The 26,701-nt window shown below is 39.3% G+C and overlaps 1 protein-coding gene across 3 annotated transcripts in view; it reads right to left on the bottom strand.

The window, feature by feature from the left end:
* Positions 1-21,523, bottom strand: part of acss3 (acyl-CoA synthetase short chain family member 3) — a 32,139-nt gene extending 10,616 nt beyond the window's left edge. For 2 of the 3 annotated variants that reach the window (XM_029495054.1, XM_029495056.1), the window contains exons 1-9: positions 21,045-21,523; positions 19,539-19,683; positions 18,735-18,923; positions 17,966-18,100; positions 16,242-16,382; positions 15,480-15,560; positions 15,128-15,223; positions 13,588-13,739; positions 8,737-8,840 (exon numbers count right to left, since the gene is read on the bottom strand). In XM_029495054.1, the coding sequence (XP_029350914.1) occupies positions 8,737-8,840; positions 13,588-13,739; positions 15,128-15,223; positions 15,480-15,560; positions 16,242-16,382; positions 17,966-18,100; positions 18,735-18,923; positions 19,539-19,683; positions 21,045-21,400 (1,399 nt within the window). In that variant the 5' untranslated portion in view covers positions 21,401-21,523. The remainder of the gene's footprint in view (positions 1-8,736; positions 8,841-13,587; positions 13,740-15,127; positions 15,224-15,479; positions 15,561-16,241; positions 16,383-17,965; positions 18,101-18,734; positions 18,924-19,538; positions 19,684-21,044) is intronic. The other variant, XM_029495055.1, reaches the window with a different exon arrangement.
* Positions 21,524-26,701: the final 5,178 nt, after the last annotated feature.

Genomic DNA, 26,701 nt, shown 5'->3' with positions numbered 1-26,701 from the left:
AGACTCTTCCAAGGGACAATTTCATTCTAGAAGCTAAAAACATTGCCTCCCTTATCACTTTTCAGACAGTGCGAGTCATTCACTCGGAGCTAAGTTTATGCATACAAATTCACTGCTTAACTTGCTAATGAAAGACCTCCATCTTGCGACTTCGAAACAACAGTACAAAGGCTGAGAATGAATGCTGGATGAATTCCCAGGTCAGGGAGCCAATGACAGCAGCCCACGGTAAACAACAAAGTAACGCAAACATGACACTTCAGCTCTCTGAGATGTAATTACATGAGCCACGACATCTGTGCTAGTGTTTCTATAGCCTGTAATGAGACAGAGAGAACGGCTGCAGCTTTTTCGTGTTCGGCCTCGAATGGCGCGGGGCATAAAGCCAGCGCTCCCACACATTTCACAAAGGTGGGCATCGGCGCATGAGGGTGACATGACTCAGGAACATTTTACTGGAGAGAAATGTTTTCTGGTTTGTTTTTTTGTTGTTGTTGTTGCAATTGTATTTATAAGGAGAAGCTGAGGGACTGGTCTAGATGCAGATAGGTGATGAGAAGGAATATTACAATTTTAGTTTACACACTTCTTGGTACCTAGAGGTAAGGAGTTGGTCTCCTTTAGCCACAGTAATATCAGTCAAGTTGGTAATGTCGATAAAGTTCATGGCATTTGAATTAATGATGGTGGATGGGCGCGAGGTCACAGCTCTGTGAAGGCCAGACAACTTCTTCTACAACAAATTTGGAGAATGGAGCAGCACAGGGCATCATCATGTTAAAAGAGAGGGACCTTCCCCAGCATGTTGCCACAAAGTTGAAAGAACACACAATTATCTGAAATATCACTGTGTGCTGGGGGATGTCATTTAGATGAAATTAAAAGGCCTCATTAAAACCGCATGAAACAGCCTCAGATAAAAAGTAATCAACAAAATATTAACAGTGTCCACATTCTTCAGGCTATATAGTATTCCAGTTGTACAATGAGGGAATTACGGCACCAGTTCACTCACGTTTTTGAGCCACTTGCTGGAGGTCAATTCGCATATATGAATTGAAATGGCATATTACATTTGCTAATCATAAAGAATTATGAAAAGATTTTGTATACTCCAGACATTGCCCAAAGCAGAAACATTATTTTGATGTGTTTTTAATCCTCACTAAAAAAAGATTACAGAATGTCTTTTCTCCACTGGACCAAAGTAGCCGAATTGTGCCTCTTTTCTAAGGATGTTAAAATATGAAAACACCAGAAATTAAACTTTAGGATTTAACGTAGTGTCACTTAAGAGTGAGAATTCACATCTTCTTCATAAATACAGTGGCCCTGAAAGCTCAAGGCTCTGGAACTGGGACAACAGATAAGTTAATAAGCTTTGAGACAAGATATCCTGCAGGTTGTGGTACATCCAAAATTATATCAGCACTGCAGATGTAATATTTCCTTTGAGCTCTTTGGTTTCAGGTTAAGAATCCTTATTAACCCCTGAATCCAGAGCAGTGCCATCCATCTGCCGAGTAACTGAAGGGTGGCCTGCATTTTTCTTCAGTGAGCAGATTGTACTTTCAAGGAGGCTGTAAAACTTCTGAAGGTCTGAATGTTTTGGGGCTTTTTTCCCAACAAAGGGAGGATGTGTGGAAAAAAAAATCTTCGGCTAGCAGCAAAAGCCAGCGGGACAACCTGTCTATTCCACAATTTATTTTACAAGACAAATGTTTTGTGGAGGCTCAGTTCACTTTTTTTTTTTTTTAAATAAGACAATCCCATTCTGTGAATAGAGGCATCCGCAGCCTGTCAGGGCAAGAGAAATGCACACAAACTGGGAGAGATGTTCAGAGCGACACACATAACTAAAACACTACAAGTCCATCCACCACCTCTCACTGGTGAAGCAGCCAGAACCTGCCGACTGGAAACACACATTTGTTGCCAGGCAACACCGGTGACATCAGCAACCCTCATCACCCCCTCCATCCTTTGCCAATGGCACTTGGGCTTAAAATAGCACACAGATTATTATCAGGCTTGAAAACGGCAGGCATTTTCTCATATGCGCATAAGTGTAAGTGAGCAGCTTCAGGTGGTTCAAGGATTGCAGGATGAACATGCACGTGTGTCTTGGGTGATCGCGGGGCAGCAGGTGGTGTTAACGTAGAGTAAATTCAGAAAGTACTCCTCCAAAGACTCCTCCATCTTTTCAGATTTTCTTCTGTTAAAGCATTTTTTCTCCTCATCAATCTGCACTCTCTTCCTAAAGGGACAAAGTGAAAACTTTGATCAATACATAATTTAAAGTGAAATTTCACACCAATATAAATATTCAGATCCTTTACTTAGACTCACGCAGGTATTCATTGTCAAACTAAGCACTAAGTGTGTCACATCTAGTTGAGGCTGTTTTGTGCTCAACTTCAGAGTTGGACAGGCACTGTCTGTAGTGGTCTTTTTTAGGTCTTTCCAAGGATGTCCCATTAGGCTCAAGTCAACACTCTGACTGGGCCACACCATCCTGAGCAGACCCCCACCATGCTTTACCATTAGGATGGTATTGTCTGAGCGAAGACCAGCATCTGGTGTCCTGGAGATATTATGTTTGGAACTGAGGCCAAAAAGCTATATCTCTGGTCACAGCTATAAATACCAGACCAGTTGGGCGCAGACTGTGCTCATGGGGAAACTTCAATGCGGTAGAAATTCTTTTTTCACAGTCTTCCTCCATATCTGTTCCTTGACACAATCCTATCTTTAATGCTGCAGGTAGTAAATTCCACCTTAAGGCTGGCAACATAAAATATGAAAAGTGAAAGTGTCTGAACACATTTTCAAAGCACCAGTGAGGTCTGTGTGCTTGTGAAAGAAGCATATAAATACAAACAATATAATGATATTGAGGGTGAAGAGGGAGCAATGGAGGAGAGAGTGCAGGTCACAAAAAGAAATGAGGTGATTAGAGAGAATGAATCAGCACATCAGTTGACAGCGGCAGTCTGTGAAATGATTGTGTCCACTGCACATGGGAATAACAAGCCCATCAAATCCCCTCTACCCTGTATTAGGAAATTAATCGCACCTGCACCGGCAGAGTCCTCCAGAGTGAAAACTAACCTCATGATAAGCTAGTAAAATTTGCTTGTCATCTTAAATACATATTTCCAGAAAAGAAAAAGTAAATTTGCCCTGACAGATAAAAAAAAAATCCTGGTATTAGCTTAGTTATCTCTGGATATGTATTGCCGAGAAAATCTTCTGAAATCCAAACCTACTGGCAATTTCATTTTTAAACCTAAGGAGCTGAGATGTGCTTCAACCTGTGTCCCCTCTGCTGTACTTCATGCTGCATCTCTCCGTGACATCGGCAAAGAGCAAACTGCCTGTCTTGTGTTAGCTCCTTTAATTTTTCCAACTGGGCCTCTTGCGGAGATCTAACAAGAGCTCCAGCAGGAAGGAGAGAGCGCCGCTGGATCTTTTGTGTGATGCGACTGTTTACCAATCGGCAGTGATACACAGCTGGCTGCAAGGAAGGAGAAGCCTCCAGGGGAATGGACAGGAAGATGATGTGAACCAAACGCTGAGCTGTTTTTCAATATTTTCAGAGCAATGCACTCTGTAATAAACTGTTTCCACCGTGGGGGGATGATGTCAAAGATAATGAATTAGATTATGTATTTCTCAACTGGAGCTGGGGAAAAATAAAATGCTCTGTTTGATAAATAAAGTATTCAACGGTGATAATGATACAGCAGCTGCAAGACACATTTAAAAAGAGTCTGAGTCGGAGTAAGGCGTCTGGAGTGGGAGTGCTACAGCCTGTCAACAAAAATAAAATCCAGAGACCTCAGACCTCAGCGGTGTGAGACCAAATTAAATTAGAAACATTAATACACCAAAAAAACAGCCTTGACAAACTTTTTAAATCTTTCTTGAAAATGTGTAATTTGATTTGGTGATTTCCTTGAGTTAATCCCTCTCAAGGTCGCCCTAAACCAAAACCCCCAAAATAAAGTTGAAAATAACAACTCTAATCACATCAGAAATTCATATTTAATCTGCACTGGTACATTGTAAGGCACTGGCATGAACATATCCTGGTATCCAGGAGCAAAACTCCCCATGCACAAGTAATATAAGATAGTAGGTGCTAATTGACTCTTGAGCTTTTCAGAATAGGTTCAACATTTTTAGAAATGCGAATACTTTGTGAAAAAAATTTTCAAATACTATGAAAAAAAACTAACAAAAAAACCCATCAGGAAATCATCTCAGCATGAAGCCTAGAAATTCAGATAAAGGTACATTTCTAACCTGGGTCCAACAGGAAACTCATATCAGGATCAGAAATGCTTCGTTAATCTCTGTAAAGTCCACTGTTTGGTAGCTTATCTTCTAATATTTAAGGAGCATTACACCACTTGTGCCACATTCTTGACCTACTCTTCCCTTAGAGCTAATAGTGAATGTTTTCTTTTCCTCACCATCGATTACATCTTTCAGCTGTTGAATATAACATCACAGGATTGCACACATGCAGCAGGAAATGTTAATGAACAACTGCACTAGTGACTGATTTTTTATTTTTAATTTTTTCAATTTCTGCTCAATCTACTCTGTAGGAAACTACAAAAAAGACAAGTTCTGGTGTATAAGTAGAAGGACAGATCTATCAATATTTATAGATTAAAAAATTGCATAAGAAAGTGACTTAAAGGGAGTCTGTCACAAGTATGAAAAATTACTGGCTTTAGAACTGGAAGCCAAAAGATGTAAACAAAGTTTGCTTTTTAGGTGTTCTGACTGTAATGAGTTTCTCAAGGAGGAGCCTGTCACTCCTTTTTATGAAGCCCACAAGCAGTTTAGCATTCAAGGCTTGTTTTTCCTTGAATGCCTTGAATGTTAAACTACTTTCCAGTGACCAAATTGTTTCTCTTTTGTGGGGAGCAGAAGACGGTGGGGGGTTGTCAAGACAGCGACATCGCTAAAAGTTACTTGATCAATGTCCTGTTTCCAAAGAGACTGTCAGGTCGCCATGACACTCACAGCAGGGTGACTCAAGACCTAATAAGAAGCATGAGCAAACTGTATTTACACACTTTTTCTTGGGCAATGTATATATTTTTTATATACATTATATACATACAAAAATACAGAGTAGCATTATACACCATTATAGAATGCTGCAAAAAACTTTTGGAGGATGTCCAGATGTCATCCATTTAATTAATTTATTATTTATTTATTTAATAGTGAAAATATCAAGCTAAGGAAACATTAACAGCCATGAAGAAACTGGTGTTAAAATGATAAAATGCCTCCAGCTAGGTGTGACTCCAAGAACAACAACTGATCAACTGTGAAAAGTAGCAGGGTTCCTCCTGAAACTTCAGCAAGAAATGACAAACCTGGGTTGCTTTAATGAATATGTATAACACGGCATGGCATATTTTTTTCCTGCACTCCTGTCTCTTTAGCCCACACATTGGAAGTCAAGCTGCCTCCAACACACAAAGAGAAAGCAAGTGAGAAGTGGAGTGACCCACTCTACCGTGAAAAAGTGGAGAACACATTTGGATTGCAGCCCTGGCCGCCAGCTGCCAGTTATTGAGTTTAGCAGGGGGTGAAGAATCCAACGGGATTTACACATCGAGACAGAAATCAAGAGGGCGCCAGAGGTTTTTCTCCAAACTCAATAAATCACATGACTCGGGTAGTCACAAAGTGTGGCAGGAATTTGTTTGGTGTGTGTGTGTGTGTGAGAGACCAAGAGAAAGCAAGTGTGATCCAAACTCGGCCGAGCTACGAACTCCCGGATGTTGGAGTAGAATTAAATTTTATCTCACAAACGCTGATGCTACAGACAGAAAGCTGTGGATCAGCTGCTCTGTTTAGCACATAAAGGGGGAAAAGGGGTTTGATTTTTGTTCTGGTCCACCATCTGCACTGCCAGCCCAACACCACCTCAGATGAAGCTACAGGTAGGGAAAAATGGAATGTATTATACGTAACAGTGTAAACAACTAAGTCACACATCACCAAAAGGCTTGCAAATGTCATAATCTTGTGTTTACCTGTGTGCACGGCTGTTTATACTAAACCCTTAAACTCCCACACTGCTAAAACAAACAGTAAATCATCCAAAAAACATGTGCAGTAAAATACCAGTAGACGTGCATTTAAACTGAGCGCAGAGAGTGAATTTACTGGCTTTATTAAAGTGAAGTGCACGAGGCATAATCCCACAGAATATGCATCTGTGTCCTAATTCAGGGGTATCAGATAGGAAGATGTTTTTGTAAACCAGACTTAACCTGCAGCTGCTGCAAAAATGAAATGATGCAGTTTCAAGACCAAAACTTCTGCCACTTCTGTTAATAGTGGTCTGAAAACATTCTTTTTCTCAACGGCTTTGAAGGAACTTTGGTCTATAACTATAAAAAATTATAAAAAAGACTTAACTATAAAAACATTTTTTAATTGACTTTGAGTCAAGTTCACCAGCAAAAACATCTAAAATGGGGCTTTTGATGTTTTAACTTGAAACCAGCATGTATGAGATAAGCCTACAGTCATCTCCACCAGCAATTCAAACTCAAGACACTGACCTTACAAGTCTCCTTTCTTAAATATTGCAATATTGAGTTGTGCACACTCCCACTGAGCCTGAGCTGGCCATTCAGCCAAGTGGCCTAATCTAAGCTTAGATCAGAATGTGCTGCCTGTACAAACTCAAGGTCGATGGATTTCCAACAGCCCAACAGTATTGATTCCATATTTAACACAAACGTCGTCTTGTTCGGCATTGATCCTCCGTTTGCACAGGTGGAGCATTACAAAAGGAAGAGACAGCCAATTGTGCTCTATTGCTGTTCTTGGCACATTCATCATCATTCACTAGTTTTTGGGGATGGCAGCAATCAAACAGAGTCAGAGGAGGCAAGACATTTGCGCGATGGCATGCTGCCTGGACTCAAGCTTCCAATCCAAGAGGCTAATAAGGTCATACCGATTCAAGAGCCATTAGAAACCTCAGGCTGAGAAACATTGCAATGAACTCCAGGTTCCAATTAAATTTCTTATCATTCAGGCCCACAGCAGCTGTGATGTATGGTCATTCAATTGTGAATTGTGAACTGCAAACTTTCATTCACCCAATATACAACTACTGAACTGTGAGGAGAAAGACCTAGCAGGACTTTAAAGAGACAATCGTGACTCAGACTTTGAGATCATGATATTAATCTAAAGCACTAGTACAATGTGGTATTGAAATATCGACTCTGTTAATGGAATTTTTAAAAGAGTAGACAGGGCAAAATGAAAGCACTTATTCAGTCAGGATAATAACAAAATATTGTAATTGTGTTGAAGTGAGAAATCGACGTTATCACATACAGTTGCGTAATCTGGGTTTTGTGTATTACGAAAAAAAAAAAGTGCACAATGAAACAGTAATGACTCCTTTTCAAAAAGTCAGATTTAAAGTACACTTCAGTTGGGAAGCTATTTTAGCTTCTACTGCTGAACGGATGGACAAGGTGCCCTGATTGTTTTGTCTCTTTTATCTCTGCCCTAACATCTCCTCACATCTCACATCAGCCAGTCAATGCCCCACATGGCTGCAAAGTCAATTAAACATCAGTAACTCAATGCACAGTAGCGTCAATCAAATCCCTTGTGCTGGCCAGGAATGTGGCCCGATGAATAAGTGCTCTCTGGGAGTCTTCCCACCTGATTATGGAATCTTTTAGCCACCACTCTCATTTAAATATGTGAATCTTGACATATCGATTGTCTTTTCTCCAAAGAGATCTCATCTGCCCTGTCTGCACAACCAGGAAATGATGACACATCACTGGGCGTGATGATCAGTTCCCAGATACGCTTGCAAATTCCAACTAAGGGGGTCTTTAATGTCATTATTACAGCAGTCGTTTTTTGTATTGTTGACTAATCCCTTGGTCTACATTGGAAATAAAATTAAAAAAAAAAACACTGAAGGGATTAATCAAAAAGGGAAGTATGATAAAATGTGCTCCATAATGACGGCAGGCTTTTGGAGAATAGGGATTTTCTGGAGTTATGCCCCTTCTCAAGGCCAAGTTAATGTTAATGGACTAATAAAGTGTAGCAAAGACCACATTTGTAGTCTTCTCACACTGGTAAGCTTCAGACAAGGCTGAGTCTAAAAGATCAAGTAAATTAAAACATCATATAGAGTGTAGGCTAATAAAGCACTTGAGGTCCTTACTACGCTTTCTCAGTATCTATATCATAAGACCTTAATCCCTCGAGTTTGAGGATAAAGTGCTTCTCTACCTACTAAACTGACATAATTAAAACAGCACCATGCAGCATCATTTGTGTGATGTAGTAGGGGAATAAATGTTGGGTCAATTTAAACTGCAACCACTAGACACGAGTCATCCTTTGTACAACAGCCTGGTTATTCTGTGATGTTTTACGCAAAACAAAGGAAAAGAGGCAGAACAACAGAGTGAATCAATCCAGCTCAGATTGGATATATAAGTGCCAGTTCATTTAATTTTAAGTTTCAATGTCCTACTTCCAGTCCAACAGGCAACTAGTTTGGGCTCTGAGTAAAAATTTATGAAATCCAGTAAGACAGTTGTATCTATTTTGTATGATTCGCTTTCCAACAGTGCAGCTTTAAAAATCACATACGAGTTTAACATCTCTGCCCGAATTCTGTATTTAGTAAGTAAGTTTCCTTCCTACCAGTCTGCCACCAGTGGTCCAGGACGGGAACACCAAAGCTTTTCTTTGTCCATTGCAGCGTCTCCACATCACATCGCTCTCCTGCCACGAACAACGACTGCAAACTGCAAGAACACAGACCAACATCCGTCAATCACTTGAAGAAAACATGCCAAATCTGCCTCCTCAGGAACAGTTAAGACAATTCAAAATCTGTGTAATTCAAATTGTTTTGTGAGTGTTCACATTCTCAAACATTAACTAGTTTTATTAAAGACTTTGGCAATGTCAAATAGATGGCTCCAGTGGCCCACAACAAATTCTAGCAATTTCATGTGAAGTATATGCTTCAAAGACTGAGCGATCTCACCGCACTATGAGATTGTGTTTATATGAGAAACCCTGACTGCAGTGACCTTGTGATTTCCCTCTTTGCTTGAAGTATTTCTCAAATTGGCACCATCCTCTATTTCACTGTCCCTGTGCTCCCTACTTTGACTGCCGTCCTCTCCGCTGCTTCTGACAATGTTGAGCAGATAGTCCTCGCCACGCTCTCTGACCAAAAGATCTTTGCCTCTGCCCATGATGAATTTTCCTCCTCGCAGTCATACTTGTGAGGACAATCGAGGTGAATCTTTGTGTGCTGAGCTTCACCCCCTCTAGTGATTGATTCTTGCTTGAGTTGCTTGATTTAAAAATGACAGTTCCACTTTTTTCCTACCTTTCAAATTCATTTCAGGTTTGTCATAAACACTATTGGCAAGTCTAAGCTGCCCTTTTCCCTCAGGAAATTTCTGCCCTCAAGATTTCCTCTAAGTCAATATTGATGAAACCTTGAATAAGTGTGTATCCAGAGGCATAAAATTCTCACAGGCACATCTGAATCTGGAGCTCTTTCTTTGTTCAAGCTTAGGCCAGTGCTACTTCCTGACTTAATGAAACTGTCCCACAAGTGACCCAAGACACTTTCTTCTGCCTTTCAAAAGCCTCCCCCATCTTTCTTATCCAAACGCCTTCTGATGGCTGCCCGTCGCTGCTCATACCCAATTTGCAACGCTGCTGGTTGCTCACTACAAAGCTGTGAGGGGAACCACAGCTCCCTTTAAGTCCATGTCACTGTGCAGACATAGATAGTAGTCTTATTACTACCCCCCCCCCCCACATATGACTGCTGGTCATCAGTCCTCACCTTCTGTTATAGTGAAATAACCTGAAGTCACACGCCATCTTTTGTAGAAGGCAAGCACATTTTCATCCCCATAGAATCACAGTTTTTCCCATCTCCACTCTGGAAAATATTCTATTCTCTTTTTCAAGCACTGCTCTCAGATTTGATTGCCCTATCATGCAGTCTGGTCTGCTCTTCAGAAACACTGTGTTTGCTGGCAACACCAGCAAAAACTATATGCAAATAAGCAGACACTCAACATACTGAGGCACTGCCCATCGACACACAGATGTCACTGAAGACGAAGGAAAATTTAATTTCCAAATAGCATTACATTAGCCTCTTTGGTGATACTTGAGCTGTACCTGCTGAATAATACAGTTTTTTAACATTATTCCCCCCAAATACAGGCCCTATTAATTAGAAAGTTTCCCTGATGATAAGATCTGTTTCAAACTTGAGGGGGTGATATCAGCTGATGAATTGGCTATCATCTTTTTCCTGCTCCAAACTATCTTTATTGTACTGGCCCTTATAAATCCACCACAAGTCAACCTCTAGACAAGACTGAATGAAGTGAGTAAATCCATGACCCTAATGAAGCCTCTGCTTCTGAGGTAAATGAATGCGGTTTGACTCACTGTCCGCACATTTATGGTAATGTTAGAAACTAATTACTCTCAAGTCATCGTGCTTTCAGTTACTCTGCATTTCAGCTTTTTACAGGAAGTCCAATGACCTCAGAAACTGAAGCGGAAGGGCAAGGGCTTGGCTGTGTACCAAGCTCAAGGGCAGTACACCAAGTCAGAAATATAAGAGTAAATGTTTCGATCTTCCAAACTCTGGAAAACCTACCTACCATTCCCTTTCCAATGAACCAGGATGCAAAACTCGATTAGTGTGTTGTGTGAAGTATTATAAGTTGTAACTATGGCATAAAGATGTATTGTTTCTATATTTGGCATTTTAGCATTCTATTAATTACTCAACTTTGCTCATATAAAAATACCTTCTTCTATATTAGTTTAACATTGTGTGTTCACTGGATGCATTGATGATGATATTCCATGAGAAAAAAAAATATTTTTCATACAAATACACATACTCACACAGAGAGAAAGCAAAAGAACAAGCAGGCTCAATTGTTGCACAATAAAACAATAAATTCCTATCTTCATAAATTGCTCCCTGTTACGTTCCCGCCAAAGGCTCAAGATTGCACACAAAGTACATTATAGTATAGTACAAAATGCATTATACAAGAAAAGATATTCAACATAAAAACACTCTTGCTTAACTGTCACACTGTCAATTCAAAGGCCAGAATATGTTTATGCTAGTTTGCTAAAATAAGACTCCCTTAATCTTTAAAGCATGGCCTTGAAATGGGCCAATTAAGCTTAAAACATCTTATTCTTAGCAGTTCAGGTTATCCACCTGATGACCTTTTAACCCATTTTGAGTGCATAAAGTACTAGTATGCTTTAGCTGATTCTCTGAGATCAGTATGGCAAAGTTGATCTGAGAATAAGCAAATGGGAATGCAGCTGAGTGCATGATTTAAACTCTAACTGCATCATAAATGCATTTGCACCGTGTGACAAGTCCCCTGGAGAATTGCCTGGTCTATTCTCAAGAGCTTATTTCATTTAGTGGCAAATAAGGTGCAAACATCAGCCCAAACACCAGCCTGGACTGTGCTTCAACTGGAATCATGGACTTTGTCACCAGTATATGAGCTGGTTTCTTTTAAACACAGCTGACAGAATCTCTGCACCTTTGTCGTGCCATGTTTACAAAGAGAACAGCTGCCATCCCAGGTTTCAACAGCCTTGCAGCCAGACTTTCAATTTAATTTTCACGTCTGCAGTGACAAGTTATACAGCTCAAGCACACCGATAAGGGTCCGAGGCTATTACAGTTGAACGGGCTGTAGAGGGAGGAAATGTGTCACAGGGTCAATGAATCAAAGACGGAGGATTTGAGCTGTATCAAATTATGGTTGGACGACTAGCAAGCGTGAAATTATGTGTTTGATAATGAAAGATCTTACTTTTCTGAAAGATTTTACTCTTTCCATCAAATCATTTTCAATTAAAAGCAGCTTTATTGGTATCGAGATATACTTCCATGTGTTAAAGGACAAAGGAAATGCATGGAGTAGATATAGATTCGTTAGTCAATATTGTGAAAATGCTTGGATGAACTTCTTATCTACACCTCATATCCCAGTGAACTGAATAAAAGGTAAAAGATTTTAATTAGAATTTTTTGATTAAACTATTCAATTTAATTATTAATTAGGTATTAACAATTATCAATGTATTTAAGATCTCTTAAAAGAAAGACTAAATTATCACGATACTTTATGCTTTACGGCCAATCATGGGGCAAATTAATAGATGAACTGATCCATATGCTGCCATTAACTGCTCTTCTACCCCGAATAAATGAAATTCCATGAAAAGAATACAGATCCCAAAAAAGCCATTAGGTCTTTGTGCAAATGTACAAATTGTTTACAAAATATAAAAAAATCTAATGGAAAGGGTTGACCCCGCTGCACTAAAAGCAAATGCAGCAGTAAGACGTCATGTCTTACTGCTGCATTGGTCTTTCGGTCTCACACTTATTTTTTCTCCCAGTGCCAAAAGGAAACTCTGTTATCTTTCACCAACCTGCCTCCTCCAAGGAGAATAGACACAATAAGAACAGGGAAGTATACACTGAAAGAACATGTCGCTGAAATGACAGATTGTGGCAGGGTCGAAACAGAGGGGAGAGAAGCCACCAATATATGAGGCAAAAAGATAGTGGGGGAAATTAAGCTCCCTCTACAAGGGCAGCATTTTAAAAAGCTGAATGAATCCAAAAATCGTCAAATTCAGTGCACAGTGCCATGGTGACTGAATGATTCACTTGGGCCATAGGTCATTCGCACTCAGAATTGCTTTATGATTGCGTGCTGAAAGGCCTTTTCATACTCTTGAACAGGAGGAGAGTGGTAACTTGACATTACATCCCCTTAAGTCCAAGTTTCTGTGTATGTCTCCAGACAATTGACAATTTTAGATGATGAATGAATTTGAATGAATTTTAACTCTATAGGTCATACTAATCCCATGAATTATATTTGTTTTTAAGACTGAGTCTGTACACTGAGAAGGTTGTGCGTCAACAGATGGCTACAGACTGACGAAAGGCTGGACAGTCTCTGTCGCCCATTATCAGCTGTGAGATACTTCAACACAGCTTTCCTGCCTTTTCGGAGTGCAAGTCACATCCTGCAGTTAGAGGGTTAGATCTTCATAAACTATCTCTCTCTCTCTCTCTCTCTCTCTCGTTCAGTTCTCACATGGTTTCTCAAAAGCACAACATGCTTCAAGAAAATATACTGAAAACTGACAGTCAAAATAGGAACCTGGATCCTTGAAAGCTTTACCAAAAAGTTTCTCATTGTTCTTACTATAGTTCATCATGTTTCTGCTTCTCAGTAACTTAAAGGGCTGCTTTGCTGGTTCAAATTACCTTTGACTCTGTTTTTTGGGGCTCTTGGTTTATTTAAACTTCCTTTTAAACAATCAATTGGTACAATTGTTGGTTTTGTCTTTAAATTATCTGATACCAAAAAGCAGGACTCTTTTTTTCTGCTACAGCTTAAAAGGCATTCCTTTATTTAACAGGTATCTTATAAGGTTGTTTACCTGGATAATGGGTATTTTTTCCCGATCTCAGCTTGTGGGTCTTGCTGGCGAATGGCTCGGATAGCAGTGGGTGCAGTGAACATGGAAGAGGCTCTGTATTCAGACAGCACACGGAAGAAAGCTCCGGGGTCTGGAGTTCCTACTGGCTTACCCTGCAAAAACAGAAGCACAGCCATAGTTTATCAGCTCACACTGTAACATGGATTCAGGTGTATAAAACACAGGATAAATCGTCTTCACGGTGAATATTAGAGCAAAAGATTATTGAAGATTAAAAATATTACAGAAAGATTTTAAACAATGTTTCACAGCGCAAATTCACTCCAGCTGTCAAACACCAAGCATAAATATTAACAGACAAGGAGATGCAAGCTTGAAGTCTGCCTTGCAGAGAGATGGGCCCAGAAACCCATCAACTTAAAAAACATAGCTGTCTTATTGGAGTATTGTAAGAAGAAGAGATAAAGGTAAAAGATGCCTGCAGGCAAATGTCTCCAACAACAAATTCACTAGTGTTCCTTGTGTTCAAGTAGCCTGTCCTTATAGCAAGAAGACAATTGCAGATGAATGAGAATGGTAAACAGCAGCTGTGAGTTCTCTCTGTCATTTCAATTCTGGATAAATATTTTTGTTTGTGTATTGATCAGAGGGAAGATAACAGATTGGTAGCATAGTGTCTCAAGACAGATAGGCTGTGAAAACAAAAGCTACGTGACACAGCCAGTGTCGCTGAAGCCACACACTGATATGAAGAAGGCAGCTTAATTAACTGATTACCCAATATTGGCATCATAGTGCGAATGATGAAACTTTAAACAAAAGAAATACAATTTACAACATAAACGTAAAGCTCAACCACCCAACACATATCACTCTAAGCCACGATATGTTGATTTTCTTCTATACTATTATCCTCCACATCAAAAACACTCGTGTGGAGATTGTATTCCAAGTGTTGATTGAGTGTCGGCTCACACTGCAAGAACAACTTACCTGAAATAATCAAGTGACTGTTCAATACGCACATTCGTGCAGAAAATTTTTAATTAAAGCTTATGTGTTCCTTTACCATTCATCCTCAAAAGCAATGTGCCACAAAATGAAAGCTTGCTCAGTAGAATGCCCATACACTTAAGATATAGATAATCATATAGCTGGGTACTTGGTTATTTTGAGATCACAGCTATTAAAATCAATTCAGCTGCGTTTGAAACACTTACTTAATGTTAAAAAATAGCTTTTTGAAAGCTGATTTTTTTTTTTTTTTTTTTAACCATTGCAAGATGTGCTGGTAACTGAGTGGACAGTGGACCGTAGCAGCCAGAGGCAAATATGACATCGGGGTCAAACAGAGCCCCAGTTGACATAAACTTAGAGTGATTTCCCAATTATGGATGTATTCAGCTTGTAGTGCCTCAAACGCTGGCATCCAATTGACACTTAAACCTGACTTTTACAGCTTTGCAAAATGTACAAACTTTTTAGTGATGTCAAAGCTGCTATAAACCTTTTAAGGCATTAAATAGTATCTCATACATACCTCATAAAGAATTGTGCTGTTACCATGGAGCAGGGGACCGTAGCAAATATACGAGTGGCCGACGACCCAGCCCAGGTCGGAAGCTGCCCACCAAACCTGCAAAAGGTGAAAGGTCACCTGGATATTAACTCCTGATATTATACTATACAACTATTATTGGATAGTTTCATCCACATGCTGAATAATTCCTATTCTCAAAAATACTACAACTACCAATAATGACTCTTCAGTTAACATTAATATTGAATGGTAAAAAAAAAAAAATCGTATTTCAAGTTGAGAACAATCTCACTCTTTGCTCGTTGTTCTCAAGCACAGTGCTAACTCAGAAGAGAATGTTTTAGTGTCTTACATCTCCAGGACTGAGTCCATAAATATTTGACATGGTCCATTTCAACATCACAGCATAGCCACCAGTGTCTCGCACAACACCCTGAGGGACAAGATAAGGAAAACATCAAACTGTTGACAGGCATTATGCTTGGCAAAGAGGAAGAGGTTTAATATGAGTCTAAACCTGCCCCCTTCCCCCACGCCACAGAGAAGGATGTTTTTCAAATGAACCCTTCTCAAACCAATCCCAGCTCCTTTTATTAATTAATGATGCTCGATAATTATTTCTGTCCTCATAGCCACAGTTAAAATGTTTTTTCTCTTTAAATTATGGTCACCAAAAAGACATAAATCAGAAGCTCACAGAGAGACAAAAACTGCAAATAATGGCCCCATTAAGTCCAGGATGTAGCCAGCAGTCGAATATTTTATATCATCTGTTGCCCAAAGACAAAATGAAGCTATTTGAAAGGAGCCAGAGTTTTTCCATTTGAAAGTGCCTGCAGGCGATTCCTCCTGCTTGAGCTCCTGCTCCTGCTGTGGGAAAGCTCTGTCTTATTTATGTGATGGTGATGGTGTTTAGATGGAGCCTGGATTGTTTTGCAGAGTCAAAAGAGCAGATTAGTCACATGAAAAGCTCCAAACAGAAGTGACAGTTTTTAGGCAAACAGAGTTAGTCGGATAATTCGTCATTGTGACAATGGATGTTTATATGAAGTCTGCAAGTGTATGATTTTAATCTTTCCTGCTGCTACTCATCTTGATTGTATGATGCCAGTACCTTTGGTGTTCCAGTGGTTCCAGAGGTATAGAGGACATAGAGGGGATGGTTGGAGGGAACAGAAACACAGTCATGTGGCTGAGCAGTGGCCATCTCTTCATCCCAATCCAGACTCAACTCTGGACTCAGGGATACTTTCTCCTGAAACACAAAGAATTATAAAGGAATTAAGTCTTATTTTCAATCCAATAAAACAATTGTAAACAGGAAAATGTTACTGTTCTATGGCAAGAAATTTGATCCCTCAGTTATTCATCAAATCCGTACAGAGTATGGCAGTTTGAGATTTTCAAGAATTTCTTTTAGTGGGAAAGTTGTTTTGGGATATAAATTAAATCGTCCTTCAGACTTAATAAATCTATCAATTGGACAGTTATGTAATATTCCTACACATGAAACACCATTCTAAATTCAACCTGTCAGTACAAATTCAGTGCAGCTGCCAGTGCAGTTAATTTCAGTTCATTTCACCTTTATATTTCCTGTTCTGGACATCTGTCCTGTGTCAAATCTTTTCTTGGGCACTTAAATTTCACAAACATTTAATCATCCCAGGAGGCTGAAGGAAAAACCTGGTCATGCTGCTTTCTTCAGTTATCAGAAAACCGTTTGTTCATATCACGAAGATGACAGACATCCCATAAAACTGCTGCTTTCTGAACTGCATCTTTATATTTTTTTAACACTCAGAAAGTCAAGAAGAGCAGAACTTCTGATTCAACGCAGTTTTCATGTTAGACACTGTGTTAAAAAAAGGCATGACCTCTGGACGGCTGAATGCAGCATTTGATGAAGCAGCTGCAGCCACCTTCAAAGTGCTCCTTCACATGATTTTAAGGGTTTGCATTTCCAGATGATTTCCTGTGAAAACCTTTCCACTGGCTTTTGCCGATAACAGTCTCAAATCCATCATGTATATCTTCCAAGAACCCTGAAAGAAAAACCTTACAGCCACCTCTTATTTCACCAGAGAGACCATTGATAGATAAGACTCGAGAGATCAAACCAGATAAAACAAATCATGTAATGTTAATTTAAGAGTACAACAAAACCATAGCACTTGGCATAGGTGATTAGAAAAATTGGACATGGAGGCCAGAGAAGAAAATTGAAACAAATGACTGCAACACTGTGCAATGAGATTTAGGAACCCCAAATTTCACTGCTTCCCCTTTTATCCCTGTGTGTGACAAAAACAAATTGAATTTCAACTTGTTACTGCCAAATTAACGCACAATTGTCTGCTGTATTGTGTTCTCCACACAGCTCAGATTTCATTCAAACTGGGTTTGCTCCATGCAGCCTCTAACATACATCAACCACTATCCCTCAGCTGAACACATTTTAAAAACATTTCTCTCCCCGTCTTCTCCACTTGAACCAGCTATACATCATTTCATCTTCTGATTCAGAAACAGGATTTGAAAGACTATTACACCATTCATATATATTTGGCCATTTCCAGGTAATAATCCCTTCAAATCCATGGATGCTTCAGATTCAGTTCAATTATTAAATGCTTTCTTACAGGTTAAAAACTGCAACCCCTTGCCTTTGGAAAATCCTTTTCTCCCATCAGCAGCTACACCGGGACTGAACTAATCAGATTTACATATGGCTGACTGCGATATTTCAAACACGTTTAGATTCTGTCACATCACCAGCACGTAGAGAAATTATAGCACATGGACAAATTTAGTTTCACGGTGCATTGTGCTTCTTACCATGTCAGGCCGGTTGTAGATGAGTACCTTCGACGGCCTGTGAGAGCTCAACTCCAAGGCTTTCTGCACCAGAGGAATGTACTGTACTCTTCTGCCTGGCTCAATTCCAAACGAGGCTGTAACCATCAGCTTGGGCTGGAAAACACAACAATCAAGTGAGAATATGATTGTGTTAAAATGTCAAGAACATACAGTGTCATTGTTTTATGGTTGTATTAGAAGCAGAAACCAGTGTCTAACTGATTTTAAAGTTTGAGGCACATCTTTTCATGGACCAAAACCCTGAAGCAGATGGCCTCTAAATAGACATATTCAGTTATTGTTGACTCAGTTTAACAAAGTAGGGCCCTGTAATGGCTAAGGTAATGCTGAAAAAGTATTATTCACGCAGAAAACAACAGTCGCAACACCCGATAAAATAGCTTGTGGCAATACTTAATAATAAAATTTTTCTTCAGACTTATATTCATATAAAGACTTCCCCCAGCAGAGATGACTACCGCCAGAAAAACTTCCTGTCAAAATGTGAGCAACTTGCTTTCGGTGTTTTATATTTTTTGCAGGCCAGATAACACACACGACTAACTGTGCAGGAAAATTTCAATGGATTTGAAGAGCATATAATTAAAGAGTCATCACATCAGCCTGTCACTATCCTGGCAAAGGTATTTAACAATGGCAATGAATTAATATAGATCAGTGAGTGCTGTTATCATAACTGAAGAAAAGATAAATCGGAACCACAAAGCAAACAATAACATTTTCTAACCTTTGCGTGATTGATGCGGACCGAAAGCTCTTTCGAAGCGAAGCCGCCAAAGATGAGGCTGTGGGGGGCACCAATGCGCGCACATGCCAGCATGGTGAACATGGCCTGTGGCACCATGGGCATGTAGATGACCACGATATCTCCTTTGCGTACCCCATTCTTTACTAACACTCCTGCTAACCTGGATACCTGCAGATACAGAGGAGACAATACATCGGTGCACTGATCTTTTTCATCACCTGACCACATGGCGTGAAAAATGAACATTGTGCATCTGGTATTTTTCTATGCTTGCACATGATTTGTATGTTATGAATAGGAAAATAAAAGTAAATGTACTGATTAGTCTTAACTAGATATAATCTGCCAAATGAGAGAGGGTTAGGGTTCTTCACAAATTAAATTGAATGTCTTTTTGCCCTGTGGGCAAAAACCAATGAAAGGCTGATATTCTGCTCATTTTGAACATATTTTGATTATGGTAAAGGCCATTGAATCTTAATTGAACTGAGGCATCTGCACAAATGTCAGTTAAGTTAATTATTTTCCCCTCTGTAGGTTTTAAAGTTCTTCTATTCTCCATGCTAATACTGGCTCAATCCAGCTGCCACAGAAAAAAAACTTCGCCAACTGTCTCAGATAAAGGATGGAGGATAAATTTATTGTCATGGCAACACTGACAAGTTCTTATTCCAGTGCTCTAAAAGCAGCCAAAGGCTGCTTACATGCTTCACAATCCATTTTTACCACACATCCTGTCTCTGTGTTGTTATGTACTGTGACTTCTTTCGAAATGCTATTTACCTGCTCTTGAAGATCCCGAAAAGTGATGATCTGTTTAGTTCCAGTCACCGGGCTATCATAGATGATGGCAGGCTGCTCTCCACGGCCACTCTCCACTTGGCTGTCCACAGCATTGTAGCACATATTCAGCTTCCCTCCAGAAAACCTGACAGGGACAAATATATTCAATCAGCAAAATTGTGAATATCTTCCGCACACATAGCAGGTTTCTAAATAAACAACTTAAATGCAATGCTGGTAGGCAAAATGCTACGTATGATGCTGCCTCCATCAACACACAAACAAATGCAGAAAGAAACAAATGCCAACGTTTGCAGGCAGCACACAGCAAATCAATGCACTTGATAAGGCAAACGTTTCAGCTCATTCTGCTTCTGTGCATATGGATGAGGTGGAGCAGATGGTGTCTGGGCTCTGCTGTTTTTAGGAGGCCGGAGTCTGTGCCCCTTCGTTTTAACTCGACTCCACCAGATTCAGGCAGCACTACAAGGTGTAACTGAGGAAAAACACCTCACAGACAAATAGGAAGAAAGTCATTTCCATTTTTCTCATCATTTCCAATGTGGGAAGATGTGTATTTTAGCTGTGTCGCTGCTAACAACGTTAGCAACACGGCTGTTTTCACGACTAAAATGCAACTTTTGGCGTGCAATGTATTTTTGACATAAAATACAATCACAGTTTAGCCATCTACAAGGAAAATGTAGTAGGTTTCATCAACAATTAAACTAAGTTGAAACTGCACAACGACTTGTGTAGATGGCTAGCATTAGCTTACCAGCTAGCGTTCGTTGATTAACTTGTCTTCGATGATCGGTTAGCGTTAGCTTGCTAGCTAAATTCAATGAAAAAAAAAATAAAGGAAAACAACTAAATCTAAAAGAAAGTATAGATTCAGTCGCGACTATTTGTATAATTTTTGATTTGATTTCATTTAATTAAAAGCTCTTCACTTCTGAAGGAAATAAGAAAAATTACATTTTAAGAACGCAGCTAGATTTGTCGTCATGGTAACTACAATAATGGCGTCCTCTGCGTTGCAAACGCCATCTTTTTAATTGAAATAAAAAGTCGATTGCATACATTTCCTTTCCTTTTTAATAAGTGATAATACTCCTATTGTTGGATTTTTTGACGATTATCCCAGTTAATCAATTGGGACTAACTACAAAAAGTCCCCAGTTTCCCAGTGGCCGTGAACGCATTATTGTCGCCACTGGGGTTGCGTTCAAGGTTTTCGGTGAATTTGGGTTTTGTGGTTTGTATCGGCGATATGTTAGCAATTTCGGGGCCATGAAATAAATTTTTGTAAAAAAAATATATATATATATTATAAGTCTCGTGTTTTTCTAGAGCTACAGAAACTTTTGTGGTTTTTAAGGGTGCGTGGGAAATTGTGGCTTTAACTTGTCTGGGAGTGAGGTCGGTGGTGGAGTGTGTGTTTGGTTGATTTAGAAGTCGAGGCTCGACGTGTGTTCGGGCTGCATTTGCAACAGTGAGACCTACCAGTTTGGGAACACGGGATCCTCCACATGCAAAGCTTTGTTCCACGGTTCAAACCAGCTGATGTCCCGGCTCGCCTCACCCCAGAACCGCTCCGGGTCGTCCACGGCTGCGGCGAAGGCTCGGCTGTAGGCGGACGTCTCAGATGCAAAGTTCCTGCAGCCCCGTCGAGCCAAACATTTCTGCAAGTCTGCAGAAGTGTGCCAACCTGCTGCATGGAAGCCACGTTGTTGTTGTTGTTGCTGTTGTTGTTGTTGTGCTGCAGCCCAAACGCTCCACAGTTTCCTCCCCAGTGTCCTCTCACGCCGGACAGGAGCGCAGTGATTCAGGCGAAGCATGTGTTTCATGTGGAAGTGCATTGCTGCTGTGGTTATTTGTTGTTGTTGTTTTTATTTTATTTTTATTTTTTTTATTGTTTGTTTTTAATAATAATTGTTCAGAAGGACAGCAACTTAGCACAGGCTACCGTCCCCCGCTCATGCACGGACCCGGGGGCTGAGCTTTCGGCCTGTGCATGCAGGGCTTGTGCACAGATGAGGTAAACTCTCTCCTCCAATCAGATCTCTGCATTACTTCACTTTTTTTGGGCCAGTCTTACACATCCACATCTCCAGTGTGGACTTCACCAGAGACTTCACTTTCTGGAACTTTCCTTCTTAATTTGAGTCCATTAGACTGTAAGTTATCTAATTTATTATTCAAGTTGCTATCTCTGTTATCATATTTAAGCTGCAGCATTACATTCTCTCAGCATATATTTATTTGTTAAGTATTGTTGCTTTTAATAGTCATTCCACTTAAATGTCATCACTGGAGATGTTTGAGTTAAATAATTTCTGTGTAGCTGTGGAATATGGTGTGTTTGTTTATTTCTGGTACCATCACAACAGAAGTTTTTGTTCATGGTCTTTACAATTCTGAGAGCTAATTTCTCCTCATTCATTCATATTGACATTGTTCATTTCATTAATCTACATCACTGTTACACTCTTTGACTAATATTATCTTGTATGTTTATTATGTCTGTCTTGTTTGTCTTTGACATAGCCACCACACACACGTGAGGCAGCAATAAAAGCATGGAACTTTATTCAGACTGTGTGTGTCATTAATTGGACTGTTTGGCCGTCTTTACTGCTGTTCATACCAGACAGCCTGGGGAAATAGCAGTCACAATAACAGAACTATCAACTAAGGTTTCATTCATTCTTCAGGGTCACAGGTTTGGTATTCAGTGAGCCAACACCCTTTATTATGATAATAATAATGATAAAAAATATATATATTTTTAAGGTAAACTATAACTTCTGTAGGTGAGCGACTAGCAGGTATGCATCAACACAAAGAAGTTGTCATCTGGGGCCGCCTAAAGGGAGAGAAGCCCTCAGCAAAAACAAGGAAAAAAGTCCTTGCCATATTCTCAAAGAATGCGAACTATGAACTGGGTGTAGTTTATACAGGAGGAGCTTTCAGACACTGTTAAAGCCATAACACAGCACATAAGCCCCTCTTAGTACAAGCTGCACTGGAAAAACTGCCAAAACTAAAGAAAAAATAGTTCATGTGCAAAATTAGTTTTTTGCACTTTTTTCCTACCAACTTCAAATCAAAATCACAGTTTTTAACCCTCCCTTAATAGATATTTATGTTATTGCATGTCTTTTATCGTGCAAAACAACAATAAATGCATGTCATTGATATTTACTAGTGGAAAGTTTCGAGCCCTTCTCCAAAGCAGGAGCATTAAACTTTCATTGTCCTCAGGGGAGCTATCAAAAACAGATTCAAAGACCTCTGCTTAAACTGATCAGTGGAAGCATTTAAGGGCTTGTTGGGGATATATATATATATATTTTATATGGAATTAGTTTAGAAAGGCAACATGTCTCCCTCTCTTGTCGAGATGAGTCACTCTTTCTCCATAACAGCAGCTTGTGTAAACCTGTCACCCTTGAACACCCCCACACAGACAGCAGCAATAGCAGCCGGCTCCTTTCTGATGTTGTTGACGTAACATCTCTTTCGTCATGGCCCATTATCCAGGCAGTGGGGAAATGTCCATAATCCAGCTGACCCACTCCAACCCCTCCCTTTGGACGTTTGTGACCCCTGCACTCTGGTTAGGAAACTGTTTCTATTTAAACATTCAGAGGAACTCTTTTGAGAGTTAATGTAGTATTATGCATTTCTCAGAAAAGTCTGTCCCTTGTCAGACTTTGCAGCCTTCATTACCCTTCTTAGAAAACTTTTCACTTTAACAGGCTTGCAGTTGAATATAAATACCAACATTCTCTGTCCCAAGTGACAGACAGACGATATCAGTTCTAAACACATTCTGCATTGTCTATATTCTGAATTATTAATCAAGGTATTCTCCTGTTGTCCTGTGGCTTTTCAGAAAAGATGAAATCGTGCTTGTCTTTGTGGGTTTTTTTTTTTCTCTTCCTAATATTGATTTAAATTTCATCACATTTCAGAGTATGGAACTCACAATCTATTGTCATGTCTAACTATAATCAAAGCTCTGACAGTGAAACCATGACTCCCCTCTCCTCTCAAGCCCTAATTTGTCTGGTCAAAAGGTCTGATTAAATCACTGCCATAAATCTTTTTATGAAAGAGTCCAGATGCTATCAGCAGAATATGTATCATTCTTATTATCTCTGGCATCTGACATATACAGAGTGCTAACTAATCCGATTAGACCTAAACCGGAGTCCAAGATGGCTCCTCCATCTTGCTCTATTCCCTCATTTTATGTGAGTGTGAATTTTTTATTTGGAACAAGAAACTGTCATTTGCTGTTCAGAAACAATAAGAGGCAATTTACCAGACAAATGATTAATCTCCAAGCAGCATTTTTCCCACACCACAAACGTCTGAATATGGATTTATAATCAAATTAATGTGAAGATAATGATTACCATTTTACATCTCTGAATGGTTTTTAGATATAGCAGCAGGCTAAGAGGATTGTGAATGATTTCAGTCAACATCAGCCAGAGTTTAATATGACAAATACATCATCACAGCTGAGTGAATTTGTTCTATAGACTAAAACTTTAAATATATTTAAGTGGTTATTGCAGTAACCTGGATACATAAATCCACAAATGAACCCTTATCACTGTTGCTCAGAGCAGAAGATAATGATAAGATTCAAGGAAGCTTTTACAAATTGAGCTTTCCAAAAGCGTCTAACTCAATATAAACATAAATGTTTTATTATGCTTTGCTCTTAATCTATTAGCAAAAAAAAAAAGTGTCAAATGAGCAGCAGAAGAGCACAGATTAATTATTATTTTATTTTGACATTAGACCAGACATCATACTTCTGTTTGTCATTCCTTCTCAAATGAAAAATGAAAAATCAATGCAAACCATCAGTCCATCAGTCCATAAATCCTGCAGGCAAAACAACACCAGTTTGCACAACTCAAACTTTGTGTCAGGTATAAGAGATAATCAAAATGAAAGTGAAATATAATGCTGTTGTTGAAGCTGATTGACAGAAATGTGTGGACCAGGGTCAGTTAAACTTTTTTTGTTACTCTACTACACTGAACGTTTTTTTCCAAAAATTATTTGAGCAGGTATGTAGTATATCATATTAACTTTCATGTCATATAAAACACAAAGTTTATGTTTAATACATTTAAATTTTCAACAACGTGGTTATCTCATGTCACATGTATGGTTTAGAATTGAATTTTTACTTGCTTTTTCTATTGAACTCACATACATTTCCAGTCATAATAAGTGATATTGATATTAATTTTCAAATTTTCTTGTGAAACTGTACAAAAAAGATGAGTGAGTGAACCGGGATTTATGTTGGATGTCATTTATTGTTTCTGTTTGACAAAGTGCTGGCTCCCTGAAGGGAGCATCAGTTGCTCTATGGTCAGAAGAAAGTTGTGTTCAAAGTCAAAAGCAATGTGGATGATGCTTCCTCCTCATCAACCTTCACTTCATTAGACATCTAACGAGATAATTGTTTAAAGGCGCCTTAATGTGCCTGTTTCTAAATGAGCCAGCCTTGAGAGGAGGATGAGTATTTCCAAAAGGATACTTTTGTTGTTCATCTAAAGAAAATTGCACACTTGTTGCATCAACTTGCTTTTTAATAAAAAATAAATTCCATTTTCAAGATGTCTACTAGGATCCAATACTTGCACATGTTTACATGATAGTGCACTTTTATCATCTGTCAGCCACTGCCTGACGGAGCTTGGTGTCACGGTTGTGGTAAATAAACTTGTCACATCATGCAGGAAAACCTGAATACATTGTTTTTGAGATGTATCTTCCCAGTGCTGCATGGAGAAAAGACTCAAAATTTGTTGTAATTTTTCATATATTCAAACAAATAAAACATGACAACATCCGATAGTGCCGATGAAATCCAGTGTTTTTTAGATTTTAAAGATTCACCGCATTCAGCTAAGAAAGAGCTCACTAACCCCCCCAAAGCCAAAAATGTTTGTTTCCTTATACACACAACATATAACAGATTGAAGGACCCACGCTGTAAACTTTCACTGTGTTTTATTTGAAACTTTGATATCGTAATTGTATTTTTAAAAATCTAAAGCCATATCGATGTAGTTTTATTTCTCTTTGCTTGGGCTTCACTCTGGAGCTCTAGAATGAGCCAATAAGAATATATCTGATTTCAGGCAAACACTCAGAGAAAGCGGCTCGGTTTGAGGCACAGCTGGGAAAGGTTCTGTAACGCTGAAGTCCCAATGGCTCATTTTCAGGCTCAGTTTCTAAATACAAGCTGTGTGCACCCATCTGTGGACTTAGCACTTTGATACTTTTCACATTATTAACATTTAACCTTGGCCTGATTTATATTCAAAAAAGGACATGGAAATCTTTAAGCTTTAATTTTCAGAATGCTATCAAATGTCTAATTCAGGAAGAAAGCCACTAAATGTAGTTTTCAAATTGCTAAACTATCCACTTCAAAGACAGCACCTGCTGAATTTATTTTTGGATGATGGCTCATTAGGAACTACAGCCTACAAATGGAGCTCTGACACCGACTAATGTCATGAGCTTTCAATTCCAGCCGAGCCATTTTTGTCCTGTCCACACGACCTCTCGCATCGTCTTCTGGACGAGTGGAGGCCTTTCAGAAATCAATTTATTTGCAGTTTGAGGGCTTTGAGAGCGCTGATGCATAATCCCACCTCTTATTAAAAAAAAAAAAAGAAAAAAGAAAGCAGATCTGTATTCTAGCCCATATGGATGGGAGCCTGTAATCTCTCCATGCCCTCTTTCTGTGTGCTCTCATAAGCCCTCACCCTCTCTATCCCTCCCTCCAGCCAACCACTTACCATCGCCTCACATCTGCATGCAGCTGGTTGGACCTGTGGGTGGCTGCAATTCACCAGCACATATGGACTCTGCAATAAAAGAAAAAGTGTGCGTCTAGTAAGAGTTAAATTCAAAACTAGAGCATAATACTGACAGAAATGCCTGAAAATGAAAAAAAAAAAAAAGATTAATTTGATTGAAGTACATTGATTCTACATATTTAAATTTTCCTTTCCTATTTACAGCCTACCAACTCCAAAGTAGCGCCAAAGCAGTGAGGTTGGGAGGAAGGTAATTGCCTCCCGAATGGAAACGAGGTAGAGCTGACTTTTTCG

This window comes from Echeneis naucrates, chromosome 23 (genome assembly GCF_900963305.1).
Source record: "Echeneis naucrates chromosome 23, fEcheNa1.1, whole genome shotgun sequence".
Lineage (NCBI taxonomy): Eukaryota > Metazoa > Chordata > Actinopteri > Carangiformes > Echeneidae > Echeneis > Echeneis naucrates.
The sequence above is the reverse complement of the archived record's forward strand: the minus strand, read 5'-3'. Positions and strand labels throughout refer to the sequence as shown.